The sequence below is a fragment of the Capricornis sumatraensis genome, chromosome 2 (assembly GCF_032405125.1).
Source record: "Capricornis sumatraensis isolate serow.1 chromosome 2, serow.2, whole genome shotgun sequence".
Lineage (NCBI taxonomy): Eukaryota > Metazoa > Chordata > Mammalia > Artiodactyla > Bovidae > Capricornis > Capricornis sumatraensis.
This window is the reverse complement of record NC_091070.1, coordinates 125,333,084-125,358,428: the sequence shown is the minus strand read 5'-3', so window position 1 is coordinate 125,358,428 and position 25,345 is coordinate 125,333,084. Positions and strand designations below refer to the sequence as shown.

Below are 25,345 nucleotides of genomic sequence, written 5' to 3'. Positions count from 1 at the left end.
ATGTTTCCCAAACCAATCACATAAGATGCCCCATTTCTAGTTAGCCTCCAGCTTCCCCATGGCAACAATCTCTAAACAGAGCATCCCTGAAAACTTCCTTTCCTATAAAGCCTTCCTACTCCCCCACCTGCCTGCAGAACACAAGCGATGGTGGCTGAGTCTGTTGCTGTGGCAAGCTCTGAAAGCCTATTTGTTCTCATTTGGGTGGTCTTTGTTTAAAGATGATCACTAATAGAATTAAAACCAGAAAGCACACTTTCCAAATCACTGGAATAGATAAAAGCAAGGAAAACACAATCTCTCTAAAGAGCAAAAGGCCCAAAACAAAGAAAACATTAAAATCATTAAAAACATAAAATATTTAATGATGTGGAAAAACATAAGACCAAAAAACCCCACTCAGGATGCAAACTTTTTGGAAAATATATATAACGTGCATTCAGATAAAGAAGAGGCCATAGTGGTTAGAGTAGGTGCTCTGATGTTAGGCTGGGGTCAGGTTCTTGCTCTGCCACTCAGCAGCTGGGTGTTCCTGGGAGAGTTGTTTAAACTAAATCCCTTTAAAAAAATTTTTAAAGCTGACTAATAATAGTTCCTACTCACAGACTTGCTTGAGGAATGAGTAAAATAATGCATGCAAAGCTCATAGTTGGTGCCTGGTATGTAGTGTGCAAACAAGGAATGTTAGCTGCAAAATCTGGTTTGGAGGAAATGGCACATGTGTGTGTGTGTGTGTGTGTGTCTGTGTCTGTGTGCATGTGCTCAGCCGTGTCCAACTCTTTGCAACCCCATGGACTGTAGCCCACCAGACTCCTCTTGTCCATGAAATTTTTCCAGGCAAGAATACTGGAGCAGGTCACCATTTCCTACTCCAAGGGATCTTCCTGAACCAGGGATTGAACCTGCATCTCTTGTGTCTGCTGCATTGGCAGGTGGATTCTTTACTACTAGCACCACCTGTGGGAAATGTACCAATATGTTAAAAAGAATAGAAATAGTAGAAGTGATTTCTCACTTTTTTTCTGGTTGAATATAGAATGCTTAAATTATATCAGAACATTGAAATGAACTTGTGAGAGACTTGACTCTCCTGCTACTGAACTCTATAAAGACAGAAAACAAGATGATGAATCCTGGAAAGTTTATAATTCAAATATTTAAGGCAGGGAGCTGGATCTATTGAATGTATTGCCCTTGTATTCTACTAGAATATTCCTCCCTTAACTCTTACTGGTGCCTTGATTTCAGGTCTAAGCTTAAATATCACCTCTTTGGAGAAGCCTTCCCTAACTCTACTCTCCAAAGTTAGCTTCCCTGTTATTCTTTTTCATAATATTTTATTTATTTTCTTTATAGTATTAATCCTAGTCTAATAATTTTACCTCATTTGTTTGCTTATTGCATCTTGCTTTCTCTCTTGCTAGCAAATAAGCTTTTTGAGACCTTGTCTTGCTTTTCAATCTATTTCCAACACCTAGTAAAGTTGCTTGGTAGGAGGAGCTCAATAAATATTTCTTCAATAAATGAATGCTCTCAGGAGGAAGCAACTATAGTCTATATAGGTTTAAACCAAGAGAAAATTATAATAAAATCCGTTTACAATCAGAATGAGTTAAAATCATAGCTCCGATAGCTACTGTTGAGTTATCATAGCCCAGTTTCTTACTTTTCTAAAGCCTCCATTTCCTCTATAAAATGAGGATCATAATGGTGCTGACCTCTTACTGTTGTTTCAAAGATTAGATAAGCTAACCAAGCATAGTCCTTGATAGTAAGAGCTCAATATACATGGGCTATTAGTATAATGTAAACTCATTGATATCTGACAGCATGAAGGACAAAATGATACAAGAATGACAATATTGGGACCTTGATGTGTGGTACAGTGTGACTTCTTTCAAACTGGGACCATTTTCCTTTTTGATAGCAGACTCATACCACAAACATAAATATCAACATAGAATCCCAGAGACAGCCACAGACCTGGGCAGCAATCCTGATTTGGGCAGAAAACATATTACAAACTGGCAGTTCATATATCTGTTAGGTAATCCGCAAATATGAATGGTATGATATAGGACTTCTGAGGAGTCTTATTGAATTTAAGGAAAATAGGGACAGGATAATGAAGGGAAAGGGAGAATCCAGGGACCATGACAAAGGGTCAGGAAGTCATTTCTCTTCTTCGAAGGTCAGTAGATTTATTTAGGAAATCCTACAAAATCATGTCCCGTGATCTCCTTTCACACAGCCTGGAGCAGAGTTACTGACTTGATGAGAAATGAAAACAAAAATCTTCTTTTTTATGTTTCCCACAGTATCCACAGCCCTGTACATGCTCTTCTCTGAGGTGTACATGTCCTCACCACACCTTCCTAAATTTCTCTTCTGTGACTGGACTTTGCACTCCTGTCTTGTAATTATAGTAAGGCTGACATGCAGAGGTCATCTTGACTGCCCGAAACCAAATTAGCCAATGGGGTAGGTTAAAAAGCAATTACAGTAGCCCATAGGAAATCACAATGGACTGCAACTAACACAGAAAAAACAATTACCATAATCAATACACTTTAAGCACATCAAAATGAATATTTCCACATGTCAAAATGGTTCCAGATTCACAAAGCAACCAAACTAAACAGAAAACACATTTAGTTTTCATAATGACTCTGCATAAGTCTTTGCCTTCTGTCGGATCCTTGCTCTGTGCTAACAATCCTGAGAGGTTTTGCTTTTACAAAAAGGGATTAAAATTTTTTTTAATTTTTTTCACCTGGACCGATTGCTCCACTTGGCTTTTTCATCTGATTTTAGTTTGTTTGTTTCTAGTCTTTCCTCCCTCTGCTCCTGCTGCTCCTTTCACCTCCTATAATTTATCTTGGCCCTTCCTTCGCATCCATTGAGTTTACACTTTACATTAATTCAGCCTGTCTTTGATTCTGCTCACTTATGGGGCTTATTCTCTTCACATTTTCAACCTCTCTCCTCACAGTCTTCCTTTCACTTCAAATAATTTAGTGCTGTTCTTTTAAAATTTATACCCTACATAATGATCTCCATATTAATGTCTTCTCTTTTTCCCCATTTTCTTTTTTTTTTCCTTACCCTGACTGTACTTTCTTGGACACAACATAAAGCCAAAGTCTTTCATAATTTTGATTGTTATAACTTCTGTCACACAACAATGCGTCTGATCTTTGGCGACTAAACCATGTTTCTTTTGCTTAGTTCCTTGTTGCATCTACATTCACTTGGGATCCACCCCACCCCTCAGGCAGAATTAGTGTCTAGATGAATAATCATAGCTCACATGTATCGGCTCACAGAAATTTGTTCCTTTTTTTTTCCCCCTACTTCTTTGGCTGTATTTGTGCATTTTCAGCGCTGCTGCCTTTAACCAACCTGGCTAGAATAGGGGTTCGGTGCTGCTTGTCCTTTCATAAGGGATGAAATCACCACCACTGGTAATGACTCCTTAATTTAGCAATTATTTATTGACGATCTATGATGTACAAGGCCTGGTGTCAGGACTATGCGAGACATAAAGAAGGTTTTAACTTCTAGGGAGTTAAAGCTTTCAAGAGAAGAGAAAACACCACGTGAAGTTATAAATTCTTCTGGCCAGTCCTTCTACAGCATTCCCTAGCTTGGTGAATGGCAACACCACCATCAATCCTGCTGTATAAGTCAGAAACCTGGGGACATCCCTGATGGCGTTTTCTCATACACATCCAATCCATTACAAAGTCTTAGCCATCTTACGTCCTAGAATCTTTTAAATTTGCCTCTTCTCTTCATCTTCACTGCCACCTTCGTGCTCTAAACAGACTAATGAAAGAGCCTCTTAGTAGCCTACCGACCTTGGCTGAGCCCCTACGACTCATCCTTTTAATCAATTCTCTTTTAAAAGTATAAACCAGATCATTTCACTCTGTTCTTAAAAGTGCACAAATACCTTCCCCCTCCTTTTAGAAGAATATACTGTATTGTCTGGGGCTTCCCAGGTGGCTCAGTGGTAAAGAATCTGCCTGCCAATGCACGAGACAAGGGTTCAACCCCTGGGTAGGGAAGATCCCATGGAGAAGGAAATGGCAACCTACTCCAGTATTCTTGCCTGGGAAATCTCACGGACAGAGGAGCCTGGAAGGCTATAGCCCATGAGGTCACAAAGAGTTGAACATGACTGAACAGCTTGGTGTGATCACTCATCTAGAGCCAGACATCCTGGAATGTGAAGTCAAGTGGGCCTTACAAAGCATCACTATGAACAAAGCTAGTGGAGGTGATGGAATTCCAGTTGAGCTATTTCAAATCCTGAAAGAGGATGCTATGAAAGTGCTGTACTCAATATGCCAGCAAATTTGGAAAACTCAGCAGTGGCCACAGGACTGGAAAAGGTCAGTTTTCATTCCAATTCCAAAGAAAGGCAATGCCAAAGAATGCTCAAACTACCACACAATTGCACTCATCTCACATGCTAGTAAAGTAATGCTCAAAATTCTCCAAGCCAGGCTTCAGCAATATGTGAACTGTGAACTTCCAGATGTTCAAGCTGGTTTTAGAAAAGGCAGAGGAACCAGAGATCAAATTGCCAACATCTGCTGGATCATGGAACAAGCAAGAGAGTTCCAGAAAAACATCTATTTCTGCTTTATTGACTATGCCAAAGCCTTTGACTGTGTGGATCACAATCAACTGTGGAAAATGCTGAAAGAGATGGGAATACCAGACCACCTGACTTGCCTCTTGAGAAACCTATATGCAGGTCAGGAAGCAACAGTTAGAACTGGACATGGAACAACAGACAGGTTCCAAATAGAGAAAGGAGTATGTCAAGGCTATATATTGTCACCCTGCTTATTTAACTTATATGCAGAGTACATCATGAGAAACACTGGGCTGGAAGAAACACAAGCTGGAATCAAGATTGCCGGGAGAAATATCAATAACCTCAGATATGCAGATGACACCACCCTTATGGCAGAAAGTGAAGAGGAACTAAAAAGCCTCTTGATGAAAGTAAAAGTGGAGAGTGAAAAAGTTGGCTTAAAGCTCAACATTCAGAAAACGAAGATCATGGCATCTGGTCCTATCACTCCATGGGAAGTAGATGGGGAAACAGTGGAAACAGTGTCAGACTTTATTTTTGGGGGCTCCAAAATCTCTGCAGTTGGTGATTGCAGCCATGAAATTAAAAGACACTTACTCCTTGGAAGAAAAGTTATGAGCAACCTAGATAACATATTCAAAAGCAGAGACATTACTTTGCCGACTAAGGTCCATCTAGTCAAGGCTCTGATTTTTCCTGTGGTCATGTATGGATGTGAGAGTTGGACTGTGAAGAAGGCTGAGGGCCGAAGAATTGATGCTTTTGAACTGTGGTGTTGGAGAAGACTCTTGAGAGTCCCTTGGACTGCAAGATCCAACCAGTCCATTGTAAAGGAAATCAGCCCTGGGTGTTCTTTGGAAGGAATGATGCTAAAGCTGAAACTCCAGTACTTTGGCCACCTCATGCGAAGAGTTGACTCATTGGAGAAGACTTTAAGGCTGGGAGGGATTGGGGGCAGGAGGAGAAGGGGATGACTGAGGATGAGATGGCTGGATGGCATCACTGACTCGATGGACGCGACTCTGAGTGAACTCCGGGAGTTGGTGATGGACAGGGAGGCCTGGCGTGCTGCAATTCCTGGGGTCACAAAGAGTCAGACACGACTGAGCGACTGAACTGAACTGAGCAGCTAACACTTTCACTTCACTTTCTCAAGCTTAAGATAGTCTCAAAATCTCCATTCTTGGGTTCCTTACCAAGTTCTGCCAAAACACTTATATAAATCTTTCATACAGTTATCTGGAAAGCCCCTCTTCCACTGCCTTCCTTCATGATTGTTTTCTAGCCCATCATGGGCCACTCATCCTAATGCTGATTTTGACAAAAGAAACATGAAATCTATAATAGCTCTGCACGTCAACATATTATGAGGGGCTACATATAGATTTGCTCGTGAGAAAAAAAATAGGAATTTTTTGGTATATATTTTTGTTTTTTTGTATTTATCTATATTTATAATGTATATATTCATAAACATTTTAGTTATCATATTTTTTAAAATTCAAAAATATCTCAAACAAAGAATACCCCAAGTGCTTGAGCTGTGTTGTAGGGAAAACAATGGTACAGGCTAAAAATCAGACCTGGTTGAGTTCTGCCTCTGCTACTTATTATCAAGCAATTGGGATTTTCTAAACTTTGGAAAGAAGCACAGTAAGACAGATGAGAAATGTATGCCAGCAGAGTAAATGCTGTAGTAAACAGAGCTGAGTTTACTGTACTTGTCTGCACACTTTGCAGGGGCCCAAAGGACACACATGCCCAGGAAATGGGGGATGTGCATAGTGTGGCAACAGTACTCCTGGGACTAGTCTGAAGGAAGACGGCAGGAGAAAAAAGTCCAAAGGAACAGAGTCTGTGGGCTGGAGCATGCGTGGCTGGCAGCTGGATGTCTGGCCTGAGACCAGACAGGACAGAAAAGGAGCACACAGTTACTAGCTCCACATCTTTGATCCGATTGTGGCATTACAGGTAGATAGTTTCTAGGCTAAGGTAGGAGACAATCATCTTGAATATAGACAATCACCTTGGATTAAAAAATAAGTTTATTTATTTATTTTAGCTACCCTGGGTCTTAGTTGTGTCACGCAAGATCTTCGCTCTTCATTGTGACATGCGAGGTCTTTCAGTTGTGGCATGCAAACTCTTGGTTGTGGCATGTGGGTACCAGTTCCTTGACCAGGGATTGAACCCAGGCCCCCCTGAATGGGGAGCACAGAGTCTTAACCACTGGATCGCCCTGGAAGTTCCAGTTCCTAGTATTATGGAGAAATACTTTTGTTTAACAAATTAATATAGCAGAATCCTGATAGGAATAGGCAAAAATCTGCCACTGTAATTTCCTCTCAGAAAACAGGAAAAATGAAGGAATCTGATGGCATTCTTAGTGTATATTCTAACCACTAAATAGATCAGGAAGAGTTAAAGAAGGAATATTTATAGTATGGGTTTTTTTTTTTTTTTGGCTACAGGGGGATAATTGAGGGTGGAAAAGAACTACTAATTCTTAAGTATTAACCAACTGTGAGAACCTGCTGACGTTGGGTAGAGTGAGACAGACAGGAAGCTGTTGGAAAGCTCTTGGTATTTACCTGCTACATCTGAAATAACTATTGTTTTATGTAAGAAAAGAGGACATTCTCAACCTCACATTTGGGTTGAAAGAAAGGCAGATGATATGATAAATTTGAGGATGTTAAGGAGCTACTTTTGCCAATGTCAGTCTTTTAAATTGTTGTTTGTACTCTTAAAATCTCTGTATTGAGTATATACTAGGTGATATCAATTTACGCAGAGCTGTGTACCATTAACCCACTTTAGAGATGAAAGAAACTGTAGGATTTTTATCATTCTGCTGATTGTATTTTTGAGTAACTGATGAAAACAAATTCATCATCACTTTGGTATAGATGATCTCATACTGCTCTGGTTATTCATGTGATGATCTTGCCTCCTAACATAACTTATGACTGGCTCCTTAAGGAGGGTGAGCACTGGCCTCAGGAGACCATGATCACATCCCGAGCCTCCTCTGTCCATTGTCTGGCTCCACAGCTTTGGACAGATTTAGCCTGTCTGGGCCACATTGGTAGAGCAAGGGATTTGGAGAAGAGGCCCTTTAGAGTTCCCTCCCACTCTCTGTTCCATGGTATTACAAAAAGGTCAATCGTTCTTGTTCAAGTTCGCTTTTTGTTCATAGCCCTGAGTTCAGAGGACTCTCCCATGAGAGCTCTTGAACTGTTAAAGAAATCTGCTGTGCTTCCAAATCCTGGTGCTGAAAAACCAGCTTCTGGTTCTATGTAGAAGTAGCCCTTGAAAATGGAACTAGACATAAGACTGTCATAGTCAGAGATATCACCATCAAGCATAGACAAGGGACGTGTTTCATTATAATCCTTTAGGAAGGATTTGTCTCTTCTTTACAGATAACAAAATCAAGGTTCTTTGTAGAACCTTTCTAAGTAAATATGCTACTTCAGTGGGAAACTATATTATTAGATCCTTCTTAGACTTTCATTTGCTGCTTCTGGAGAAAAATGTTCTAGATTTCCCAGGATAAGTCAAAAGTTACTTATTATAAATAATAAACATTATCAGGGGCCCAGCATTCAAGTTAAAATAGCAAACAGACACACAATCATAACGTGAATCAAACTTAAATTTAATGAAATGAAGACAGCTTGTATGTACTAATGGACATTCCTTATATGTAAAGCTGAGCAACTATTTTTCTGGCTGTTTCCACCATCATTGCACAAGGGCTCTGGGGTCATATCACAAGGAACATACACTATTATCTCCATGCTATTATCACATTTACATGCAAAGAATTCCAGTTTTCCCACAGAAGAGGCACTTTTATGGGGAGCAGGGCTTTAGGAGAAAGGAGTAAAAAACACTCATCAAATTAATCTTTTTCCTCAGAAGCTTTCACTATAACAATGCTTGGCTATGAGTGCCTGCTGACTGGGAGGCTTTATCTCTAAATGGCCAAATAGGTGTCAAGGGAGGTGATATGGGGTTAGCAGGAAAGAACTGGAAGAGTAATGGGGTCAGAAGCCCTGGCCAGTCCTACAGAGAGTGCAAGGCATTGGCATCCTCTGGTTGTATAGTCTTGAGACCTGTAAGTGGCAGCAGTAGCTGATTTATAGATTGCGGGTTCAAGAAAAGTGAGGGCACCTTATAGGATGTTGAAAAACTTGCTCTCTGGTTCAATACAGTAGCCACAGGCAGCTCTTTAATCAACTAAAATTAAAGTTGAAGTTCAGTTCCTGTCAACATTTCAAGTGTTAACAGCCACCCGTGACTGGTGGCTCTGGTCTTAGAGCAGATAGAGAGCATTTCCATGGCTGCAGCAAGTGCTATGGAATAGCATTTCTTGGGAGGCTAGATTATCTGAGAAATCAATATTTAAAACTCTTGAAGTGAAATTATTACTAGGGAACACTATATCCCATAGTGTTAAGAACACAGACTCTGTACGTAAACTTTATAGACTCAAATCCTAGGTCCAGGCCTTGCTATCACCTGACCCCAGGCAAGTTACTAACCACTCTGTGCTTTGGTTTCCACATCTGTAAAATGAGGATGCTGATGGTACAGATTCTAAAGGCTGTTGTGAGGATTAAATAGGCTAAGGTATGTAAATTACTTATGACTGTTTGCAACCCATAGTAAGTGCTATTTAAATGCTACTTCTTAAAATAATTAGTTTCACATTTAAACATACTTCTATTTGTTGTTGTTCAGTTGCTCAGTCGTCTCTGACTCTTTGCGACCTCATGGACTGCAAAACACCAAGTTTCTCTTTCCTTCACTATTTCCCAGAATTTGCTCAAACTTATGTCCATTGAGTTGGTGAGTTGGTGATGCCAACCGACTGTCTCATCCTCTGTCATCCCCTTCTCCTCCTGCCCTCAATCTTTCCCAGCATCAGGATCTTTTCCAATGAGGTGGCCAAAGTATTGGAGCTTCAGTTTCAGCATCAGTCCTTCCAAAGACGATTCAGGGTTGATTTCATTTAGGACTGACTGGTTAGATTTAGCATTAGTACTGGGGAATAGATGCAGATGGATTCGTGTGCCTGCCCCTTGCTGTAACCATTCTTCCCCGTGAACCAAATCTTTAGGAGCCAGGTGACACTCTCTTGTCAGCGTGACTACATTTAGGGCTGGGGTGGACTCTGCTCCTTACTTGTACAGCAGAATGTCAGCTGCCTGGAGCACTGGGTATGTGAGCAGCCCCATGGTTCCACTCTGCTTCTCCTTGGCAGTCTTTGCCTGTAGGGCGAAAAGAAATCTGACATGAACCTAATTATAGTGCTAAATTAAGAAACCTCAAGAGCACACCGAGAGTGATCTGAAGCCACCTGTAACAACATCCTGACTCAGTCCCTTCTAGCAAATCTGGCCGTCTTCTGGCTGGCTTGTCTCCACATTCCCGGCTTAGGCAGGAATAAGGTGAATATCCACGTCCCCACTGTCCCTTGAAGTGATCCTGCACTACCACTACTTCTTCTCGATTTTATTAAAATAAAGGTCTAAGATTTTCTAGACTCCAAATCAGATAAATTCCAGATTTCACAGGGAAGGTCGGAAAATATCATGACATTACATTAGTTAACATCAAACTGTTTGTGGAACCTTTCCAGAAATCTCATACTGTGCTATTGACAAAACTGTAATGCCCCCTTAACTTCACATTAAAATAAAACCCTGAAAATCATGGCATTAAAAAATAATGAAACTAAGAGAAATTTTCATCTTACCAATTCTAATGATCTGTCATGATCGTTAGGTGGGAAAGCAGTGAGAGTAAAGTAATTTCAATGAACAGTACAGGTTGTATAAACCAAAATATTTCCTTAACAGGGAAGCTAACGGAAACACCGGAGGTGATATTAGAAATATTTAACAACTGGTGAGTCCTGGTGCTGACTATAAACTACTGGTATGCGCACCCTGAACATCAGCCCTAGTGGTACTAACCCCCTTGCTACAGGAAATTTGGCTTTCTGGGTAGAGTTGCTTATTAGCAGGGACTGTTGTGTGCAGTTCACTGGTAACTCTTCCAAGGTCTAGGTATATCATATCTGTAAACTGATAAATGGGGCTTCCCACGAGGCACAGTAGTAAAGAATTTGTTGGCCAATGCAGGAGACGAGAGACATGGGTTCGATTCCTGGGTCAGGAAGATCTCCTGGAGGAGGAAATGGAAACCCACTCCAGTATTCTTGCCTGGAGAATCCCATGGACAGAAGATCCTGGTGGGCTACAGTCCATGGGGTCATAAAGAGTTGGACACAACTAAGCATGCACGTTAAATTGATATTTTGGTGTGTAAATAAGTTTTGTTTATCTAATATGAATTACTTCTCTGAAATCCAGTGATTCCTGAATGAAATGAACAACTCAACTTATAAACTTGCATGATTCCAAGAATCAAGCTCACACATGCCCTCACAACTCGGGCTTCCTAAACCAAAGTGCAGACATACCTTGAGGCTGGATCTGAATACAACAGTTTCTCCCTTTAGTCATCTTAATGTTCCATAATTTAGTTACAGGCTTTTCTGGTTACTTCCAGCAATTTTTGGCTTGTTTTTGTTGCTTAGCTCTAAGTCATGTCCAACTCTTCTGTGACCCTATGGACTGTAGCCAGCCAGGCTCCTTTGTCTATGGGATTTCCAAGGCAAGAATACTGGAGGGGGTTGCCATTTCCTTCTCCAGGGGACCTTCCCAACCCAGGGATCAAACCCGCGTCTCCTGCATTGGCAGGAGGATTCTTTACCACTGAACCACCAGAGAAGCCCAGTTTCTGGTTTACAGCACTACTACTGCTATAGGCCGTTCATAGGAACTTTGAAAGTTGACCATATAATTCCTTCAGTACATCTCCTTATTATAATGTCCATGATAGAGGCCAGTTTGCACTGATTATCAGGTAATTCTAACAAAAATTTAATTTGGAAACAAACAAATGAGAAAAGAACCCAACTTTTAAAAATTGCTACTGTATTAGATTTATAGTCTTTTTATATTAGAATACTAGATCTTGAAACTACAAAGGAAGTGGGGCGATGTGGGGAGTTCTAATAATTACTGGGTGCCTATTATGGGCCCCAGATGCCTCACACCTGTGTCATCTCATCAATCCTTTAAATAACCCTGACCTCAGCAGCCCTGATCCTATACTTCTACCCCACTGTTTTGCCCCTCACTGCCCCAATCAAAACCAAGCTAGGGGTTCTTAGATCTTCCCATAGAACTGGAACCTTGTCCTCTTAAAACTTTTCATACTCTGATTTTTTGTTTAACTGTGCATGCATGCTAAGTCGCATCAGTTGTGTCCAACTCTGTGCAACACTATGGACTGCAGCCTACCACTTCTCTCCATGGGATTCTCCAGGCAAGAAGACAAGAGTGGATCGTCATGCTCTCCTCCTGGGGATGTTCCTGACACAGGGATCGAACCCACATCTCTTAAGTCTCCTGCACTGGCAGGCAGGTTCTTTACCACTAGTGCCACCTGAGAATCTGTTCCAAAATAGACTACAAACCTCATGAAAGGCGCTGCATCCATCCATCTTGGCGACTATGATTTCTCCAGTACTTAGCGTGCTATGAGACTAGCAGAAGGCATCATCAGTATTTATTAATGAAAGAATGGCCCTTGAAGGCAGTTTCCAAGCTCCAAGATAAGACTTGCTTTGAAATTCATATTTTCCCCACAAATAAGAAATCACAGACTAGTGGAAGCCTTATTCAGAATGCATTCACTGGCAACGTGTTACCAGGAGATCCTTAGACACTATTTTAGAGTGGGAGCATTTCCCATTAAATCAGTTCTTATAAAAGTATTTCAGTTTTAAAAGTGTTCAGTTTAGCATCACCATATTATGATAAAATGGGAAAATCTTGCCACAAGCCAACATATGATAGAGTCATTATCAATTTTGTTTCTAACTCTGGGCAGGTAATGATTCTACAGCACCACCAGTATGCCTTATTCAGGTACTGCCAGTTTAAAGCTTTGTTTCTCTCTGTGTGTGAAGCCTTCTGAACAAGCTTCTAAGGAAATCAGTGGCCCTGAAAATATGCTAGAAAGAAGCTTGATACTAAAATTAGTGTTGATGTCCTAGAGGGCTACATACCTTCAGGTGTGATCCAATTGCAAAATTCCATGGGAATACTATGAATTACCCAATTTATATTTCTCAGTTGAAATTCTTAGAAAAAGAACAGACTTAATTTTTCTGTGAGTTTGAACTGTTGCTTAGACTCAATTTGTTTAAATATGGAATAAAATATGTAGTCTCTTCTCTCCACAATGATAACCTTCAGGCCTTAATGACCAGTTAATTCTGGTGGAGGCAACCTCAGGGTCTAGTAGTCCAGAAATGGTTACTTAGAATGTGGCACATTCAAAGTCTTACCAAGTCTATCTAACGGTCACTAAGGACTGACCATGCACAGATAAAATCAAATAATGAATAAGCTGGATATTTGTAACCAGTTTTTTAGTTTGCAAGAATCTTGGAGAATCCTTCTATTTTCTGTTTCATACCCTGAGGCAATGAGGTTAAAGATACTGGTCTTGTTAGCCACTAGTGCATAGCAAGCCAGAAAACTCAGGATTCCCAGAGCCTAACACAAAAAAAACAGAGAGGGGGAAAAATAGCTGCAATGGGGACTGAACTTCTTTCTGTTTATTAATCAGATCACTGGCATTTACCTTCCACTGGTGTAAATGTTGTAATCGAGGTAATCTGACCATGCAGGTAAGGATCCAACTTAACTGTGTGTGCTCAGACACCTGAAGAAATAAAATAGAACATTAACAAAGGTGGTCAATATCATCTTGTGTATAAGGCAAAACGAAATGGACAATAGGTATTACCTTGACTAAAATATCTCAGATCATGTTAATTTAAAAAATCAAGGGAGTTAATTCATAATGCATAGAATTTTAGATGCAGAAGACATCTTAAAAACTACCCAATACCATTACTAGTCTAGTATTTCAATCTTCTTCACAACATCCCTAGACAGCGGCTGACCAGACATTGCTTCAGCATCTTCAGTGAGGGGACTTCACTATGTCCTGAACCATCTATTTCAGCACAGAGGATCTAGTCAGGATTTTATAATAACTTTGTATGCGGTATAATCTATAAAAATATGGAATCACTATGCTGTATACCTGAAACTAATATAATAAGTCACTTATATGAAAAAAAAAAGCCAAAGAGAAGACATACCCATGCACACACACAAACATGCATACACATTGGTCCAATCCTCTAAATATATGAAAGCAGCTGTACCATCTTACATGGCAAAAAATGGTACTGGACTGAAAATTAAAGATTGAGTCCTTTAGACCCAGAGTAGTTTGAAATTTAGGAGTCAATTTATTATCTGAAAGCGTGTTTTTATAGTTTCTATTTTTCCCTCTTTTTTTTTTTTTAAAGAAGAGGTTTAATCAACAAGAAAATATAACCTTCTCCCAATTTGTTTCTGTTTTAACAAAATTAAATCAAGTCACCAAATCTGGCAACAATTGGGATGATTCTTGGGTCTGGGCCAGGTACTAACTGGTCACCGAGAATTTAAGGCCTATGCATCCCTTTTCAGGACCCTGGGGATTCTGAGCCCTTCATCCATTGTGGCTTTGTGTGTGTGCCCATCTGATTTCCTTAAAAAGCAGAGACTATTGCCAGCTCTGGAAAGTGGCCCCAAATGTGTTCTCTGTGGGTTTTGCAAATGGAACATAAAGGAATGAAGCTGAATCAGCCCAGGCCTATTTTACTCGCAAGGAATCGCCATCTGGCATAAGATAGTTTCTCTCTTTTTTTTTTCCCCTCAAGTCATGGAGAGGGAAGAGTTGTTTTCACATGTTTGACAAGGAATCACTTTTAAAGTTTTGCAAGTTGCTGGGCTGAATCTGTCATCTTTCTTCCAAGAGGCATTTGGGGTTCATTGAGGGCAGTGACTTTGACAGCGTTGTCCATGCAAATTGCTAACTGCTGCTGTAAACAAACAGCTATCAGACAGAAACGGGAACCCTGGCTGGAAGCAAGAGGATTATAGTCGCTTCCAGTCACCAGTAAAAAACATTCCCACTTGAACTAATAAAATAAGAGCTGTTTTTTGACATGAAAAACTAGGAGAGATTTTTTTTTTTCTTCTTTACTGAATTAAGAAAGGAATAAAAACACAGAAAATAACCATGTACATGTGGAAAGAGACAAGATGATCCCTTTCCTTCAACTAGGGCTCAAGAGCTCAGCTTTGGTGATATGCAAACAGCTACCGTGACGTCTCTATAAAGTCAAGTATTTTCCTTGGAGTAGCTTTATATTTGGATATATGGAATGAGACCTATTGAATACTCTGCAGAGATCTTTCTGGTGATTCCAAATAATGTGGCATAAAATTAATTCAATTATTCTTATATAGAAATACAGTAAGACTTTTTGGTCAAAGGCAAATAATTTTCATAATTTATCATTAATAAGTACATCAGAAGGGTGCTATACTTTAGGATTTGGCTCTCTTCATTTATTCATATTCATGGCTACTGCTTGGAAGTGATCAGATTTCTATCTGGAGAAAGTGAAAATGGTATTAAATATAGTACATTCTGACTTACGTTGTGAAATCACAAACAAAATAAAAATATAACCTGTTTCAGCCACAGAAAAACAAAAACACGGAGAATAAAGTGGTCTGCTGACGATCCACAAACAAGTCAGCACTGATTTAAGATTTCTGACCTCTTAATCATAACAAGTAAAGACATGTATTCTGCAGGTACAGTCATTTTGCCTACCCTGTCCACTGCTGTAAAACAAGAATCTGGTACACTATCAGTTCAGTTCAGTCGCTCAGTCATGTCTGACTCTTTGTGACCCCATGAATAGCAGCACGCCAGGCCTCCCTGTCCATCACCAACTCCCAGAGTTCACTCAGACTCACGTCCATCGAGTCAGTGATACCATCCAGCCATCTCATCCTCTTGTCGTCCCCTTCTCCTGCCCCTGATCCCTCCCAGCATCAGAGTCTTTTCCAATGAGTCAACTCTTCGCATGAGGTGGCCAAAGTACTGGAGTTTCAGCTTTAGCATCATTCCTTCCAAAGAAATCCCAGGGCTGATCTCCTTCAGAATGGACTGGTTGGATCTCCTTGCAGTCCAAGGGACTCTCAAGGGTCTTCTCCAACACCACAGTTCAAAAGCATCAATTCTTCGGCGCTCAGCCTTCTTCACAGTCCAACTCTCACATCCATACATGACCACAGGAAAAACCAGAGCCTTGACTAGATGGACCTTAGTCAGCAAAGTATCATCTCTGCTTTTGAATATACTATCTAGGTTGGTCATTAACTTTCCTTCCAAGGAGTAAGCATCTTTTAATTTCATGGCTGCAGTCACCAACTGCAGTGATTTTGGAGCCCAAAAAAATAAAGTCTGACACGGTTTCTACTGTTTCCCCATCTATTTTCCGTGAAGTGATGGGACCGGATGCCATGATCTTCGTTTTCTGAATGTTGAGCTTTAGGCCAACTTTTTCACTCTCCACTTTCACTTTCATCAAGAGGCTTTTCTGTTCCTCTTCACTTTCTGCCATAAGGGTGGTGTCATCTGCATATCTGAGGTGAACTATAGGTGCTCAATAAATATCTGTTGAATGTATGACAGTAACAAAGGCTGCAGAAAGAATGGTTAGGACCAAAAAGAATCCCTTGGTAATCCGGCCAAAAGCAGTTTCAGGGGAGGGACTGGGATGAATGCTGAAACAGAAAGCGGTGGTTGAAATGTGACTGGGAGGCAGCATATAAAGGCAGATGTACAAGCAAAGCATTAAGTAGAGCTCCTTGTGCTACACAGTATGTTATCATTTGTTACTCATTTTGTAGATAGCATCAATAGTGTATATGTAAAGCAACTATATGCCAGTAAAAATTAATTTAAAAAAGAGTAACTAAACAAAATGTATGGCAAACACCTGGGAAAATATGAAATGTCAAAGTAGTATCCATTAAGTATGGAACAAGAAAAAAAGGGTAATAGAGCAGAGTTCATAAGAGTTCTCTCTCTGAGGTTAGGCCATGGTTTCTGAATGCTAATTCTGCCACTCATTAGCTGGGTAACCCTGTATAAATGACTTAACCTCTCTGTGCCTCAGTTTTATCATGTATAAAATGAGATTAACAATAGTATTCACCTGACAGTGCTTGGTAGAGTACCTAGCATACAGTAAGCACTCAATCAATGATTGCTGTTCTTGTTCAGTCACTAAGTGGTCTCTGACTCTTTGTGACCCCATGGACTGCAGCATGGCGGGCTTTCCTGTCGTTTACCATCTCCAGAAGTTTGCTCAAATTCATGTCCATTGGTTCAGTGATGCTATCTAACCGTCTCATCTTCTGCTGCCCTCTTCTCCTTTTGCCTTCAATCTTTCCTGGCATCAGGGTCTTTTCCAATGAGTCAGCTTTTTGCATCAGGTGGCCAAAGTATTGGAGCTTCAGTTTCAGCATCAGTCCTTTCAATGAATATTCAGAGTTGAATTCCTTCAGGATTGACTGGTTTGATCTCCTTGCTATCCAAGGGACTCTCAAGAGTCTTCTCTAGCACCACAATTCTAAAGCATCAATTCTTTGGCGCTCAGCCTTCTTTATGGTCCAACTCTCACATCCTTACATGACTACTGGAAAAACCACAGCTTTGACTATACAGACCTTTGTTGGCCAAGTGATGTCTGCTTTTTAATACACTGTCTAGGTTTGTCATAGCTTTTCTTTCAAGAAGCAAGCATCTTTTAACTTAATGGCTGCAGTCGCCATCTGCAGTGATTTTGGAGCCCAAGAAAATAAAATCTGTTACTGCTTTTACTTTTTCTCCTTCTATTTGCCATGAAATGATGGCACCATATGCCTTGATATTAGTTTTTTGAATGTTGAGTTTCAAACCAGTTGTTTTTTTAGTCTCCTCTTTCACCTCATAAAGAGGCTCTTTAGTTCCTCTTCATTTTCTGTCATTAGGGTGGTGTTATCTGCATATCTGAGGTTATTTCTCCCAGCAATCTTGATTCTAGCTTGTGATTCAGTCATTATTATTATAGAAATTTCAGAAAGAATCTTTTAACTTTTTAAGCTGAGATAATTATAGATTTACTTCTAGTTGTAAGAAATAATACTACTGAGAGATCCAGTATACGCTTCACTCAGTTTCCCCCAAAGGCAACACCTTGCATAAATACAGTACAACCTCACAACCAGGAAACAGAATTTGATACATTCCATCCACCCTATTGAGATTTCACCAGTATTACATGCGCTCATTGTGTGGCTGTATTTAGTTCAATGCAATTTTATCACATGTGTAAGACATTTCTTTTTTAAGGAGGATAGAAACAAAGGTAAGTGGTAGGGATTGAGAACAAAAATTGTGTTTGTTTTTTTAAGGTGGGATAAACGTATATCTTCCACTGAAACATGAGGAAGAGAAATAAATACAGATGAGGGTCTATCTTGTGGGATAACAGTGGAGAGCAGAAAGTGAGAGAACTTCAATTCTAATGGGCCCCTTTATCTCTGAAAAGAGCAGACGGGGATTACAAACAAATGGTCTAAGAAATGTACTCAGTGGAATTGCTGGGCTTGATAGGAAGGAAAAAAACTATTCTGGAACACAGCTGTATAAGACTTGATTCTTTGCTGGTGCTTTTGTGAATGAAAGAGGACAAGCATCTTTAAAATACGCTCATGAGGAAACACTGGTATTCTTCATGGTTGGCTAAAATTTTTTGCCTAAATATTTTTAAAAATTTGTAGAAAAAATAAACCAGTTGATTGCATCTTTAATTTCCTTTGGTCAGTATGAATTTTTAATAGGATCTGAAAAGCACTAAACAGAGAGCAAAAATCTTGATAATTGAAACTACATTAAAATTAATAATATATTTTTATCAAACACCACTATTAAAAGGGGCGTCCCTGGTGGCTCAGATAGTAAAGAATCTGCCTGCAACGCAGGAGACCCAGGTTCAGTCACTGGGTTAGGAAGATCCCCTGGAGAAGAAAATGGCAACCCACTCCAGTATTCTTGCCTGGAGAATTCCATGGACAGAGGAGCATGGCCGGCTACAGTCCATAGGGTTGCAAAGAATCAGACACAACTGAGCAACTAACACTTTCACACTGGGTGCTTTGCTTGGGAATTCTTTCCAGGCAGTAAATTGGAGCCATTGTCTCCCATCTCTCAGGGATCACTCCCTGTCCTTCTTCACCTGATGCCAAAGTCTCCTGAACCATTAAAGAGGGAAAAAGGGACTTCCCTGGTGGTTCAGTGGTTGGGAATCAACCTGTCAATGCAGGGGACATGCAACAAGAGAAGCCACTGCAGTGAGAAGCCAGCACACTGCAGTGAAGAGTAGCCCCTACTCGCTGCAACCAGAGAAAGCCCACAGGCAGCAATGAAGACCCAGCACAGCCAAAAATAAAATACATAAATAAAAATTATTTTTTAAAAAGAGGAAAAAAAGGCACGTCACAGAGTGAGAAGAGATGTTTGCAAACAGAATACATTGGTATACAGAATATGTACAGAACGCTTACAAATTGATAAGAAAAAAGCAGTATCACCTTATGAAAACCGACCAAATGTTCTAAGTGCAAATTAGTGATACCACTACACACTCACCAGAATGATTAAGCTGAAAAACCCAAAACACTATCAAGTATGGTCAGGATATTGAGTAAACAACTCTTATACTGTGCTGAAGTGAAGCAAAAGTCGCTCAGTTGTGTCCGATTCTTTGCAACCCCATGGACTGTAGCCTGCCAGGCTCCTCGGTCCATGGGATTCTTCAGGCAGAACACTGGAGTGGGTTGCCATTCCCTTCTCCAAGGAATCTTTCTGACCCAGGGATTGAAGCCTGGTCTCCTGCGTTGTAGGCAGATGCTTTACCTTCTGAGTCACCAAGGAAGCCCTTTATACCGTGCTGTGGGAATGTAAACACTGTTCCACCACCTTTGAATGCTGACTGTATCCATTAATACTCACCATTCATATAACATATGACCCAGGTATTCCATTTCTATGTATATACCTTAGCAGAAATGTTTACATATGTTCACAAAAATATATGTGCAAGAATGTACTGTAATAGCCCTATATTGTAGGTGATCCAAATGTCCACCTACATAGAATGCATATATTGTGGTATACTCACTCCAGGGAATACTACAGCAATGGGGAAGCCTAAATTACGTTTAAGAACATGAATGAATCTCATAAACGTAATGTTGAATGAAAGAAGCCAGACGTAAAAGAGTATGTACTAAATTATATTGAATTTAAAAACAGGTTATCTTGGGAAAGGGATGGTTAAGTAAATGGAAAGGGGAATAAAGATCAACACAAATTAACCATGTAACCTGTACATGTGTGTGTTCAGCTTGTGAAAATAGACAAAAGGCTTGCAAATCTAACTACACTTGGTCTTGAATAAAATAAAATGAAAACTTTTCTGGCGCTTAGAAAAGGTGGAAAGTGAAAGTGAAAGTGAAGTCGCTCAGTCGTGTCCAACTCTTTGCGACCCCGTGGACTGTAGCCTATCAGGCTCCTCTGTCCATGGGATTTTCCAGGCAAGAGTGCTGGAGTAGATTGCCATTTCCTTCAAGGACTGCTAAAACAGCAGAGTAACAACCTCTGAAAATCTGCTCCTCTTTAAAAACAATGAGACACAAGCAAAAACAGTCAAAGTCAACTTTTATAAAACTCTTGAAAATTAACCAAAGACTTGTAATCATCTGAAGAATAATTAAGAAAAAATCACAGTCTCAGTAAGAACAGAGAGCCTGGTGGCATTTTAATTTGCCTAATCCCTATCAGTCTCTCCCCGTGTCTGCGTGGTCATGAAAACAGCAGCCTAGTAGCTAATGGTAGGGTAAGTTGAGGTCTGGAGCTCCTCATATAGACCCAACCCCAGAGAATTGTCACTATTCAGCCAGACAGCTGCCCATTTGGAAAATGGAGAAAAGCCCCTCATTTGCAGGGCTGGTGATTATTTGACCTGATTTAGAGTTCACTCAGTTGGAAAAGTCCTCTCCTTGGGACATGTTTCGGAAATAATCACCAGCAATGACTTAATATTACTGCTGCCTGAGAGGCTGATACCAGAAGGAGAAAAACAAGATGCTGGCTAAAAAATCTTATGGAGAAAAACTGGGAAATGATTTGCTTATGGAGGGCTTTGAAAAGATCTGACATGCTCCTGGGCCTCTGGCAAGGCTGTGCACACGCGGATCAAAGCATTTAGACATTTCTGCTCAATCATCGGTGGGCTCAGTGGTAAAGAATCTGCCTGTCAATGCAGGAGACACATTTTTTAATCTCTGGGTCAGGAGATCCCCTGGAGAAGGAAATGGCAACCCACTCCATCCTGGGAAGTCCCACGGACAGAGGAACCTGGCAGGCTACAGTCCATGGGGTCACAATGAGTTGGACATGACTAAACAATAACAACAACAAGCTCAATCTTTACCTGAACACTAAGCTAACCCAGCAGAGACTGTAGTAACCACACAGGACTGTGAAGATGGAGTTTACAGATTTGCTGCAGAAAAGTCAATGAGCAGACACAGCAACAATAACAAAATGAACCCTCAGTGGTGGGTAGAGAGCGGATTTCACTAGTGAATTCCTATAAACATTTAAAAAATTAATATCAATTCTTCACAATCTCTTCCAAAAAAATAAGAGAAGAGGGCACACTTCCTCATTCTAGGAGACCTGTATTACATTGAAACCAAAACCAGGCAAAGGTATCATAACAAAATAAACTATAGACCAATGACATGAATACAGATGCAAAAGCCCTCAACAAAACACTAGCAAATTAAATCCAGCAACATACATGAAGCATTACACAACATAATCAAGTGGGATTTATCCTAGAAATGCAAGCTTGCTTTAACACCCCAAAATCAATCAATGTAGTACTATACTAATTTAGAAAATGTAGTACTAGTATAAAGATAGAACATCACTGTGGACGGTGACTGCAGCCATGAAATTAAAATTTGCTTGCTCCTTGAAGGAAAAACATGACCAACCTAGACAGCATATTGAACAGCAGAGACACTACTTTGCCAACAAAGGTCTGTCTAGTCAAAGCTATGGTTTTTCCAGTAGTCATGTATGGATATGAGCTGGACTATAAAGAAAGCTGAGTGCTGAAGAATTGATGCTTTTGAACTATGGTATTGGAGAAGACTCAAGAGTCCCTTGGACTGCAAGGAGATCCAACCAGTCCATCCTAAAGGAAATCAGTCCTGAGCATTCACTGGAAGGACTGATGCTGAAGCTGTAACTCCAATACTTCAGCCACCTGATGAGAAGAACTGACTCCATGGAAAAGACCCTGATGCTGAGAAAGATTGAGGGCAGGAGGAGAAGGGGACGACAGAAGATGAGATGGTTGGATGGCATCACTGACTTGATGAATGTGAGTTAGAGTGGACTCCGGCAGTTGGCGACAGACAGGGAGACCTGGCATGCTGCAGTCCATGAAGTTGCAAACAGTCAGACATGACTGAGCAACTGAACTGAACTGAACTGATAGATAGATCAATGGAAAAGAAGTGAGAGTTCGGAAAGAATAGTCTCTTCAACAAATAATGCTAGGACAACTGAATATCCACAGACACATAACTATACGCAAAAGAACGATGCTGGGCCCCTACTTCTCACCATACATAAAAATTAACTCAAGATGGATCAGGGACCTCAGTGTGACAGCCAAAGGTATAAATTGCTTGGAAAAAAAATAGGACTAAGTTTTCCTATTTCACCTTGTCTTAATCAGTGATTTGCTAGTCCATGACTCCAATAGCACAAATAACAAAAGAAAAAAAAACAGATAAACTGGTCTTCATCAACATTTTAAAATGTTGTATTTCAAAGGAACCATCAAGAAAGTAAAAGACAATTTACAAAACAGGATAAGTTACCTGCAAATCATGTCTGATAAGAAAGTTGTATCCAGACAAAGTAAAAAACTCATCCTTCAACAATGAAAAGACAGATAATCCAATTTAAAATGGGCAAAGGATTTGAAAAGATACTTCTTCAAAGAAGATACACAAATGACTAATAGGCACATGAAAAACTGCTCAACATCATTAGTCTATTAGGAAAATGCAAATCAAAACCACACTGAGAAAAAAACAACACATTGAGCTATCACTTTACAGTCATTAGGATAGTTAAAAAAAAAAAAAAAAAGAATTTGGACTCCTTTACAGATCTTCTTCAACTTACAGTGGGGTTGCTTCCTGATAAATCCATCGAGTTGAAAATATCCTAAGTTGAAAATGCATTTAATACAGCTAACATATAGAACATCATAGCTTAGTCTAGCCTACCTTAAACATGCTCAGAACATTTACATTAGCTATATTTGGGCAAAATTATCTAAGACAAAATCTATTTTATAATACAATGTTGAATGTTTCAAGTAATTTATTGAATACTGTACTGAAAGTGAAAAACAGAATGGTTGTATAGGTACAGAATTGTAAGTGTGTCAGTTGTTTACCCCCATGATGATGGGGCTGCCTGGAAGCTGTAGCTTGCTGCTGATGCCCAACATCATGAGAGTTGCTAGCCAAGGGGAAAAAAAAAAATCAAAACTCAAAATTCAAAGTACCATTTCTGCTACAATATTTATTGCTTTTGTACCATTGTAAAGTTGAAAAACTGTAAGTTGAACAATCCTAAGTCAGGGACCCTTTGTACATTGGTGGTAGAACTCTCATATCAAGTAGTGTTCAGTTCAGTTCAGTTCAGTCGCTCAGTCGTGTCTGACTCTTTGCAACCCCATGAAACGCCGCATGCCAGGCCTCCCTGTCCATCAGCAACTCCCAGAGTTCACCCAAACTCATGTCCATCAAGTCAGTGATGCCATCCAGCCATCTCATCCTCAGTCGTCCCCTTCTCCTCCTGCCCTCAATCCCTCCCAGCATCAGAGTCTTTTCCAATGAGTCAACTCTCCGCATGAGGTGGCCAAAGTACTTTCAGCTTTAGCATCATTCCTTCCAAAGAAATCCCAGGGCTGATCTCCTTCAGAATGGACTGGTTGGATCTCCTTGCAGTCAAAGGGACTCTCAAGGGTCTTCTCCAAGACCATAGTTCAAAAGCATCAATTCTTCAGCGTGCAGCCTTCTTCACAGTCCAACTCTCACATCCATACAGGGCCACAGGGAAAACCAGAGCCTTGACTCGACGGACCTTAGTCGGCAAAGTAATGCCTCTGCTTTTGAATATGCTATCTAGGTTGCTCATAACTTTTCTTCCAAGGAGTAAGAAAAGAATGGCTGCAGTCACCAACTGCAGAGATTTTGGAGCCCCCAAAAATAAAGTCTGACACTGTTTCCACTGTTTCCCCATCTATTTCCCATGAAGTGACGGGACCGGATGCCATGATCTTACTTTTCTGAATGCTTAGCTTTAAGCCAACTTTTTCCCTCTCCTCTTTCACTTTCATCAAGAGGCTTTTTAGTTCCTCTTCACTTTCTGCCATAAGGGTGGTGTCATCTGCATATCTGAGGTTATTGATATTTCTCCCGGCAATCTTGATTCCAGCTTGTGTTTCTTCCAGTCCAGCGTTTCTCATGGTGTACTCTGCATAGAAGTTAAATAAGCAGGGTGACAATATACAGCCTTGACGTACTTCTTTTCCCATTTGGAACCTGTCTGTTGTTCCATGTCCTGTTCTAACTGTTGCTTCCTGACCTGCATATAGGTTTCTCAAGAGGCAGGGCAGGTGGTCTGGTATTCCCATCTCTTTCAGCATTTTCCACAGTTGACTGTGATCCACACAGTCAAAGGCTTTGGCATAGTCAATAAAGCAGAAATAGATGTTTTTCTGGAACTCTCTTGCTTGTTCCATGATCCAGCGGATGTTGGCAATTTGATCTCTGGTTCCTCTGCCTTTTCTAAAACCAGCTTGAACATCTGGAAGTTCACGGTTTACATATTGCTGAAGTCTGGCTTGGAGAATTTTGAGCATGACTTTACTAGCGTATGAGATGAGTGCAAGTGTGTGGTAGTTTGAGCATTCTTTGGCATTGCCTTTCTTTGGAATTGGAATGAAAACTGACCTTTTCCAGTCCTGTGGCCACTGCTGAGCTTTCCAAATTTGTTGGCATATTGAGTGCAGCACTTTCACAGCATCATCTTTCAGGACTTGAAATAGCTCAACTGGAATTCCATCACCTCCACTAGCTTTGTTCGTAGTGATGCTTCATAAGGCCCACTTGACTTCACATTCCAGGATGTCTGGCTCTAGATGAGTGATCACACCATTGTGATTATCTGGGTCGTGAAGATCTTTTTTGTACAGTTTTTCTGTGTATTCTTGCCACCTCTTCTTAATATCTTCTGCTTCTGTTAGGTCCTCACCATTTGTGTCCTTTATCGAGCCTATCTTTGCATGAAATGTTCCCTTGGTATCTCTAATTTTCTTGAAGAGATCTCTAGTCTTTCCTATTCTGTTCTTTTCCTCTATTTCTTTGCATTGATCACTGTAGCCACTTTCAAAACACTTTTAACAGTTCCCCAAAATGTTAAATATAGAGTTACCGTATCACCCATCAATCTCATTCCTAGATCTATACCAAGATAATTAAAACATACAACTATAAAAAAACTTTATAGAAATTTTCTGAG

General features: G+C 40.3%; 1 protein-coding gene across 4 annotated transcripts in view; it reads right to left on the bottom strand.

Moving 5' to 3' along the window:
* Window positions 1-25,345, bottom strand: part of WARS2 (tryptophanyl tRNA synthetase 2, mitochondrial) — a 96,475-nt gene that overhangs the window by 9,392 nt on the left and 61,738 nt on the right. For 3 of the 4 annotated variants that reach the window (XM_068964879.1, XM_068964880.1, XM_068964882.1), the window contains 2 exons: window positions 13,343-13,423; window positions 9,803-9,888 (listed from right to left, as the gene is read on the bottom strand). In XM_068964879.1, the coding sequence (XP_068820980.1) occupies window positions 9,803-9,888; window positions 13,343-13,423 (167 nt within the window). The remainder of the gene's footprint in view (window positions 1-9,802; window positions 9,889-13,342; window positions 13,424-25,345) is intronic. The other variant, XM_068964883.1, reaches the window with a different exon arrangement.